This window comes from Rana temporaria, chromosome 8 (assembly GCF_905171775.1).
Source record: "Rana temporaria chromosome 8, aRanTem1.1, whole genome shotgun sequence".
In the NCBI taxonomy this organism is placed as follows: Eukaryota; Metazoa; Chordata; class Amphibia; order Anura; family Ranidae; genus Rana; species Rana temporaria.
The window spans coordinates 186,523,915-186,533,775 of record NC_053496.1 but is presented as its reverse complement, the minus strand read 5'-3'; the positions used below and the strand labels follow the sequence as shown (position 1 = coordinate 186,533,775).

General features: G+C 47.0%; 1 protein-coding gene across 1 annotated transcript; it reads left to right on the top strand.

Moving 5' to 3' along the window:
- Positions 1-4,406: 4,406 nt before the first annotated feature.
- Positions 4,407-8,813, top strand: LOC120910637 (zinc finger protein OZF-like; the record flags this gene model as incomplete). The annotated part of the gene is made up of 2 exons (XM_040322392.1): positions 4,407-4,586; positions 7,797-8,813. Coding segments are annotated over exons 1-2 (1,197 nt in total), but the record flags the coding sequence as incomplete, so codon positions are not given.
- Between the last annotated feature and the right edge of the window lie 1,048 nt (positions 8,814-9,861).

Genomic DNA, 9,861 nt, shown 5'->3' with positions numbered 1-9,861 from the left:
GATTACGTCGTTTGCGTAAGTCGTTGGCGAATAGGGCTGTGCGTAATTTACGTTCACGTCGAAAGCATTGAATTTTTGAGGGTAAATTTGGAGCATGCGCACTGGGATACTTTCACGGACGGCGCATGCGCCGTTCGTAAAAAGCGTCATTTACATGGGGTTACAATAAATTTACATAACACACGCCCACATCTTCCACATTTGAATTAGGCGGGCTTACGCCGGCCTATTTACGCTACGCCGCCGCAACTTTGCTTTGTGAATACAGCACTTGCCTGTCAAAGTTGCGGAGGCGTAACGTAAATAGGACAAGTTATGCCCGCACAAAGATGCGCCAATCTACCTGAATCTCCCCCCATATATTTTTGGGGCATTTAAATGAGTGCCATCAATTTACTCAGCACTTCACAAATTCTACATTCATATCAGTCCCTGTCCTCAGGGATCAAGGTAGCGTGGTATCGCTGGACATAAACTCCGCCCTACTAGTTTTGTCATACATGACGTCATCGGGGGCATTCCTTTCTTATGTAATGGAGTCTACGCCAAAAAACATGCTTTTATAGGGTCTATGACGGAAAAAAGCACAGCTCAAAACAAAATAATTTGCTCGGAATGGCCGCCACAGTTTAACTCTTGACGACCGAGGACGTCCCTGGGACGTCCTCGGCTTTGTGCGGTGATGTCTGAATGATGCCTGCAGCTACAGGCATCATTCAGATATCGCTGTCTTCAGCCGCCAATTCTCTGCACTATAATAACAATCAAAGCGGCGGTTCCACCGCTTGATCGTTCCTAGAGGCAGCGGGAGGTGACGTCCCCCCTCCCGCCGCCATCCGGTGCTTCTCCGGGCTCTCCCGCGCCATCGGGGGCCGGAGACCGAATCAGTCGGCGCTGCTGGAAAGCATAGAGATGACTGGTGACCAGATGGTCACCAGTCATCTCTATGACCGTCGGAGGCCCGGGCGCGACGTTATGATGTCACGCCCAGTACCCTGAAGTAAACAAAGCCGCAATTGCGGCTGTCGGCATGTGATCGGTGATTTTTTTTTACCGATTTCATGCTTGTAAGCCTGGAGGAGAGATGTGGGGCCTTAATGACCGCACATCGCTCCATAAAGAGGACCTGTCACACTAATTCCTATTACAAGGGATGTTTACATTCCTTGTAATAGGAATAAAAGTGATAAAAAAAAAATGTAAGAAAAGTGTAAAAATAAAAAAACTTAAGTAAAATAAACAAAATAATAAAAAAAACGCCCCTGTCTCCGTTATCTTGCGTGAAGAAGCGAACACGCATCCAGGTCGCGCCCACATATGTAACCGCTGTTCAAACCCCACATGTGAGGTGTCGTTGCGTGCGTTAGAGCGCGTGCAACAATTCTAGCACTAGACCTCCTCTGAAACTCGAAAATAGTAACCTGTAAAAAATGTTAAAGCGTCACCTATGGAGATTTTTAAGTACCAAAATTGGCGCCATTCCATGAATGTGCGCAATTTTAAAGCGTGACATGTTAGGAATCTATTTACTCGGCGTAACATCCTCCTTCACATTGTATAAAAAAATTGTGCTAACTTTACTGTTTTGTTATTTTTTAATTCATGAAACCGTTTTTTTTTCCCCAAAAAAAAGGCGTTTGAAAAATTATTGCGCAAATACCGTGCAAGAAAAAAAGTTGCAATGACTGCCATTTTATTCCCTAGGGTGTCCTAGTAAAAAAACATATATAATGTTTGGGGGTTCTGATTAATTTTCTAGCAAAAAAAATTAGATTTTTACATGAAGGAGAGAAGTGCCAAAATTGGCCTGGTGGTAAAGTGGTTAAAAGCAGATGGCCAAGCCTCATTCTGAAAAGAGAGGAAGTAAAATGGCCGCTACATAGGAAGCAAAACCCCGGCATCTAAGGCTGCATTCACACCTAGGCGTACAAAATCGCTGTGTTTTGTCCCGCGAATTGCGGCGACAAATTGCAGCGTCTTGTACCGCGATTTGCGGCGACAAAACGCCGCGATTGTGAATGCAGCCTCACCCCCTCTATGGAGATGGTTCACATCTCCTATGCCGAACGTCGAAAGCCGCCTGAAAAAAAGGTCCGGGACTTTTTTTCAGGCGGCAGGCGTACGGCGTGGAGATGTGAACCATCTCCATAGAGGGCAATGTGTTTTCATCCCTCCAGCGTCTCGGGGCTGCTGCGGCGTCACACTACAGGCGACAAAACGCCTAGGTGTGAATGGGGGCTAAGACCCCATTCACACCTGAGCGTTTTGAAGCTTGAAGCCTGAAGCTACAAAACGCTGGAGGGGAAAAAAATCCATTATTTTCTATGAAGATGGTTCACATCTCCACTCCAAAACGCCTGAAGCCAGAAGCTCTAAAACGCCTGAAGCTCAAACAAGTTCTGGGACTTTCTCTTTTAGGCCGATTTGGGTGTTTTTATATTGGTGACCTTTTGACCTGCACAAAATCGCGGTAAAAAATTGTGCGACTTTCTGCCTGAAAACGCCTATGTTCAGGTGTGAATGGGGCCTAAATGATTAGCCAAGCCTCCCTTTCAAATTAACATAAACTCCAATGGGAGAAGGACCACCTTATATCAGTGGTCAGGGTAGTGGTAACTTACATTTGTGACCAATAGGAGAAGGATCTCAATTATACCCAGACAGGAAGTCACTATGGAAGGCAGGAAGTGATGTCAGGTATAAATAGGAAGTTCCAGGTGAGAGGTGAGTCAGGAGGAAGTATAGAGGACAAGTTGCTGGATGTGGCAGTAGATGAGGTAATAAGATCTTATTTTCTATTTACACCCAGTAACCCCGTCATGTCCGTCCTCTTCCTCCATAGACCACTGTGATGTCTTTTATCTCCAGCAGATGACGATACACACATATATAGTGTGGAAAGATTAACCCCACTTACGGTGCCGGAACTTTCTCTTAATTTTGGAGATAAATTCTAGTAATATGTTCTTCTAAACCAGGGGTCTCCAAACTGCGGCCCTTTGCTTGCCTTAATGCGGCCCTTGGGACATTATTCTATCCAATTTAAATGGGGCATAATTCTTGTTGCTGACACCAATTCCTCCAACTGACACCATCAATTCTTTCCATTAGCACCAACAATGGGGCACTAGTCCTCCCACTGTCACCAAATATATGGTATTATTAACTCCCACTAGAGACCGTTTACTCCCAATGGCCCTAGTCTGGCCCCCTTAAAGTCTGAAGGACCATAAACCGGCCCTCTGTTTAGAAAGTTTGGAGACCCCTGCTCCAAACAAACCTCACTGGGGTGGATTCAGGTACGGCTTGCGCCCTCTTACGGAGGCGCAGCGTACCGTTTTAACGCCACGCCTCCGTAAATTACCTGCGCTACGCTTCATTCATGAAGCAGTAGCTACGTAATTTGCGCGGGCGCTCCTTAAAAATGGCCGGCGTAAGCGCGCGTAATTTAAATGATCCCGTAGGGGGCGTGGATCATTTAAATTAGGCGCGTTCCCGCGCCGAACGTAGTGCGCATGCTCCATCGGGAAACTTTCCCGACGTGCATTGCGGCAAATGACGTCGCAAGGACGTCATTTGCTTAAACGTGAACGGCGTCCAGCGCCATTCACGATTCACTTACGCAAACAACGTAAATTTCAAACATCGCGGGAACGACGGGTATACTTAGCATTGGCTGCTCCTGCTAATAGCATGAGCAGCCTTACGCGGAACCCGACGAACGCAAACGACGTAAAATGCGTACGCAGGGCGCGCGTACGGTTGTGAATCGGCGTTAGTATATACTCTACGCTGACCACTACGGGAACGCCACCTAGCGGCCATCGTAAGAATGCAGCCTACGATACGACGGCATAAGAGCCTTATGCCAGTCATATCTTAGGCTACAGTCGGCGTAACGAGCTTTCTGAATACAGAAAAGTCGTTACGCCGGCGCAACTAAGCAATTGCGCTGCGTAACTATGGTTACGCAGACGCAATTGCTTACTAAATCCACCCCACTGACAATAAATAGACAATGACCATACATGTTACAATTATTACACTACACAGGCAGCCAATGGGCAATCAGCCAACACAATGATGGAGTGCCGGGGTCGGGAGTATGGAGCATAGAGCCCCTTACATTGCTGGTCAGGAGGAAGAAAACATTCCCCAGCCTTCCATGAAGAATATGTTCCATCATTGGTGCCAGAGGGAGGAAAATACTGAGGGGTCTGAAGGAAGTAGAGGAGCCAATGAACATCTCAGGGGTACTGAGTCTAGAGGACTTTTGGGCCCCTGAGGGTGTAGAGGAGTTGAATGGCTCTGGGCAATTGATAGGGTAGATGGGCGGCAGGGCTCTGAGGGAAGAGGAGGCCGTATGGATCAGGGGGACGCTAAGGTAGGGAGGGGTCTCTTGGTCTATGATCGTCCTCCAACCTGCATTTACTTTTCAGACCTCCTTACAGAACTCCTGCCAGGAAATGGAGGCGACCTTCACCTTCTTATCTCATCTCACTGGTCAAATAAATATTTTCAAGATACCAAGTGGAATGAAGAAAGGCAGTCCTTCACCCCTTGGTGGCCACTCGTACTTAGAGGAGGTCTGTGTATCATCCGGGTTGTCATGGGTCTGCATTGGGGGTCCTTGTGGGGCATTCCAATAACTTCCCATGACACAGGGTCTGGCAGTTGAATTCAGGGCCCCCAGGAACCCACCACCACCCTGTACAATGTCCTGGATACCACAGTATACTTGGCAACCAACAGAAAACAAACCACTCACTGCCCACTTTCCTTCTCCTACCCATACTGGGCTGCCATTGGAGGGAAGACAACAGACTCCTCCCCCACAGCTCTCTACTCCGCCAGCAGCATCCTCCTGCTATCCAATCCAATCCCCTCTCTTACTGTAGAGAGTGACATCACTCCTGTCAGCAGGATGCCGGAGATTGGAGTCTTGCAGACGGAGTTCTGGCAATTATCCTGATTGGTTGGTAACCCCGGCCAAAAGTCAGCAGGTTACACTTCCTGGACATCATGATGACCCTCCATTGACCTCACAGCACTGCCTCAGATCAAACAAGTCATAGGAAGGATTGTATTTATTATTCCCTGTCTAAAACTAATTAAAGTCAGTTCAAAAACCAAACAAACCCAACAGAGAAAAGGGAATTTCTGACCGGCAGTCCAAGAGGGTTCTGGGTTCATGAAAATGTATCAAACACTAAACAGACTAAAGACGCTTTGAATTTTGACCAGTTCAGCAGCAACCAGCCAAGATTCGAAACCGTTTATGGGCAGGCTGAATGTACCCAATTTGATCGATCAATTGACTTGGGTACAACTAGCCTGCCGGATTTAACATTTGATTATTGAAAGCGGTTGTCATAGTCGCTAGCAATAATAATTGTGTTCTCCCAGCTTCCCCTGCTCCCCCCACCCCTTTCCAGGAGAACACAATAGCTCTAAGGGGCGATTTTTATTCCTCCAACACGTTGTTGAAGGAAAGACATTTTTTATTTTTTTTGTGAAAAGCCTATGTCGTGTGAACACACCCAAAAACTCCACCCGGTGCAGAAAAAATGTGCACACACATAAAGAGTGTTCACAAAAACGTGCAGATGGGTGCAACGTCAAGTGGTCCTCCTGTGAAGAGGGACCCAAACCCTGATCCCCCGGGGAGTTAGGCTCCAGACGGGGACTGTGGTCCTGTGGTCCGAGCAACCGAAGCCGACACGGACCCAACTTCCTCGGAGGGACTGCCGAAACAGAACCCTCCCAGTACTAGGTGTGGCTCCCCCGAAGGGAGACCCCATGAGAGCAAGTGAACTAAGCCAGAAGGCCATGTCCACCCACTCCCAAGACGTTCAGGGCTGGCCCGAGGACCCTCACCCTACTAATCACACAGTGTCACAAAACGTGCACAACAAATGAAGACAAAAAAGTGACAAACACAGGCTTAAATAAAATAAAGTGGGGGAAGGGATAGTGGAGAGGAGAGTGAAAGAAGTGGCCATTGTGGTGAAACAATGACCAGGCCCTCCGGCCAGGAATAAAAAATTCCTCCGGTCCTAGCCAAAAGGCCCGGCCCAGGAGGCAGGTGCTAAAAAAAGCGTGTATCTGGTGCAGTGACCATGGTATCTTAAATCAAAGTGTCCCTCACACACAGTGATCTTCAGATACCCCTGGACTGCCACTCCAGGGGCACATGCACCATAGGCTTTTCGTTCCATATCCGACCCCCCGACCGGCCAGTGCAGCCCTCCACCCCTGCCAGCCAACCCGGTGGATTTGCATGGTCCTACCCCGTCATATCCCAGGGCATTACCAGCTCCTCCTACCGGATCGCTGAAGGAAAGAAAATTGCTCCATCTATGGCTGACCTAAATGGGTTCCCGAGGGGGCAGTGGTTCCTAAATGTACAGCAACCCTCCTATTACCCCCCCCCCCCCTCAAATCCACATCCTGTTATTGTGTGACTAATAACATCCAAATAATTCTTACTTTCATTTCCCAAAGTTATCCGTCTACAAGGAGACCTGTATAGATCACATGACGCCACCAATGAGGATGGAGGAGGACCGGAGTCACATGACTGAGAAGATACTAAACCTCACCCTGGAGATCATCTACCTGCTGACCGGAGAGGTGAGGAGGATTCTGGGAGGTCACATGACATCACTCTTATCTCTATTAATAATACAGACCTGACTGGAGAGGTGAGGAGGATTCTGGGAGGTCACATGACATCACTCTTATCTCTATTAATAAAACACAGACCTGACCGGAGAGGTGAGGATTCTGGGAGGTCACATGACATCACTCTTATCTCTATTAATGAAACACAGACCTGACCGGAGAGGTGAGGAGGATTCTGGGAGGTCACATGACATCACTCTTATCTCTATTAATAATACACAGACCTGACCGGAGAGGTGAGGAGGATTCTGGGATTCTAACATGATATTCCTATTGGTTCTCCAATACAGAGATTTCCTCCGGTGAAGTCCGGTGATCATATGACCATCACAGTGCCTCCATGTGACTCCCTAAAACCTGAGAGACACAACATGGAGAAGATTCTAGAAGTCACCAAGAAGATGATGGAGCTGCTGACAGGAGAGGTGAGGAGGATTCTGGGAATTCTGGGACATTATCCAGTAACAGACAAGGGGTGTGTCTGGATGGTGACTGTATCATTGTGTGTGTCAGGTTCCTATAAGGTGTCAGGATGTCACTGTCTATTTCTCCATGGAGGAGTGGGAGTATTTAGAAGGACACAAGGATCTCTACAAGGACGTCATGATGGAGAATCAGCCGCCCCTCACATCTCCGGGTAAGAGGAGTCCTGACTTCTATCCTCTACCCACTGCTATTATTGCTATAAACATTATTGTCTCACTTTGTCTCCAGACTGTAAAGTAGAAGATGAGGACATCACACAGTATAGTCCAGGAGAAAACCCGACTACCTCAAATGTCCATCCGGCACCACACAGTGTAGATGGACCATCGTATTCCTCTTATCCTGAGGAACCTCAGACTGTGCGGGACGGTGCCGGACCATCGTATTCCTCTTATCCTGAGGAAACTCAGACTGTGTTGAACGGTGCCGGACCATCGTATTCCTCTTATCCTGAGGAACCTCAGACTGTGCGGGACGGTGCCGGACCATCGTATTCCTCTTATCCTGAGGAACCTCAGACTGTGAGGAACGGTGCCAGACCATCGTATTCCTCTTATCCTGAGGAACCTCAGACTGTGCGGGACGGTGCCGGACCATCGTATTCCTCTTATCCTGAGGAACCTCAGACTGTGCGGGACGGTGCCATCCTTCCAACAGATGAGAAGTTTTCCTGTACTGAGTGCGGGAAGTCTTTCCATTTTAAATCTCATCTTAATGTGCATAAAAGATCTCACACAGGTTCGAATGTGTGCGGAAAATGTTTCGTAAAAAAATCAGAACTTGTCACACATCAGAGATCGCATATGGGTGAGAAGCCATTTTCCTGTCCTGAGTGTGGGAAATGTTTTACACATAAGTCCAGTCTTAACAGACATTGGAGATCGCACACAGGGGAGAAGCTACATTTCTGTGCTGAGTGCGGGAAATGCTTTCTACAAAAAACAGAACTTATTATACATCAGAGATTTCACACGGGTGAGAAGCCATTTTCTTGTACTGAGTGTGGGAAATGTTTTACACAAAAGTCCCATCTTTCTTCACATCAGAGATCTCACATGAGGGAGAAGCCGTATTCCTGTCCTGAGTGCGGGAAATGTTTTACACAGAAGTCCCATCTTTCTTCACATCAGAGAACTCACACGAGGGAGAAGCCGTATTCCTGTCCTGAGTGCGGGAAATGTTTTTCACTGAAGTCCAGTCTTAATGAACATCAGAGATCCCACACGGGGGAAAAGCCGTATTTCTGTTCTGAGTGCGGGAAATGCTTTCCACGAAAAACAGAACTTGTCAGACATCAGAGATCTCACACGGGTGAGAAGCCATATTCTTGTCCTGTGTGCGGGAAATGTTTTACACAGAAGTCCCATCTTTTCACACATCAGAGATCTCACACGGGGGAGAAGCCGTATTCCTGTGCTGAGTGCGGGAAATGTTTTTCAGAGCAGTCCGGTTTTAGGTCACATCTGAGATCTCACACGGGGGAGAAGCCGTATTCCTGTCCTGAGTGCCGGAAATGTTTTTCACAGAAGTCCGCTGTTTCCAGACATCTGAGATTGCACACGGGTGAGAGGCCGTATTCCTGTCCTGAGTGCCGGAAATGTTTTTCAGAGAAATCCGATCTTTCCAGACATCAGAGATCTCACACAAAGAAGAAGCCACTTTCCTGAGTGAGGGAAATGTTCCTCACTGAAGTTCCATCTTCCTGTACATCAGGGGTCCCACACAACCCTCGAGGTGTATTAGTGAGTGCGGGAAATGTCTTGTATATGAATGTTGCTGGACATGTGGGGAAGAAGCACACCCTGATATACACCTCAGATATACTCCATGGCTGATCTTCATCATGTAAGAAACACTTCATAAGGAGATCAGAGATCACCAAAGACATGGATGAAGTGTTGTACCGTGTTGGCCATTGATAGCAGGAGAAAAATAAAAATGGAGTCATTAACTCTCAGTGGCTGAGTACATTTTGTGGTATGGAGACTTAGAGGTCTATTATTCTCTTGCAAGAGGTCTGTTTTCTCAAGTCGTCTTCCAGGACGAAACGCGTTAACCCCACCACTTAAAAGGCGGTCCTCTAGGCCTTTTAAAATAAAAATTGAGTCATTCCCTCTCATTGGCTGAGTACATTTTGTGGGGGAAGATTTCACAAACACTTACAGGTCTGTTTCTATAAACTTTGTAGAACGAATGTGACGAGCATTCCCCCAGCCATGACCAGTATTGGTCATATTTTATTTCCGTGAGTGGCTCCATCTAGTGGCCATAATGTGGCACTGCAGTATTAATACGGCATTATTGCCCCATAATTGAGATGACGGTGATAGGAAATTGCTGTGATAATGAAAATACGGCCAGAATTTGGTACAGCTGGGCGAATGTTTGTCACATTAAAGGACATAAACCAGAAATATTTTACCAACCAGTAATGTAATACGGAGAAAACTGCATTTGGCTGTTACATGGCACTAAGTATCATAGGCATTATCTCCATCTAGTGGCCAAATGCAACATTCTCCATTTTAAATCGGAGGAAAACATTCAAACAGAATAGTAAAGGGTCTAATAACATTCATTTGTTACCCCAATTCACAGAGACGAATAGTACGTGCGCTTTCATTGGGCCCTGCCATTTTTGTATGAATAGACCCCCTAAATGTCAGGAGACGTTTATATAAAGATGGGAAG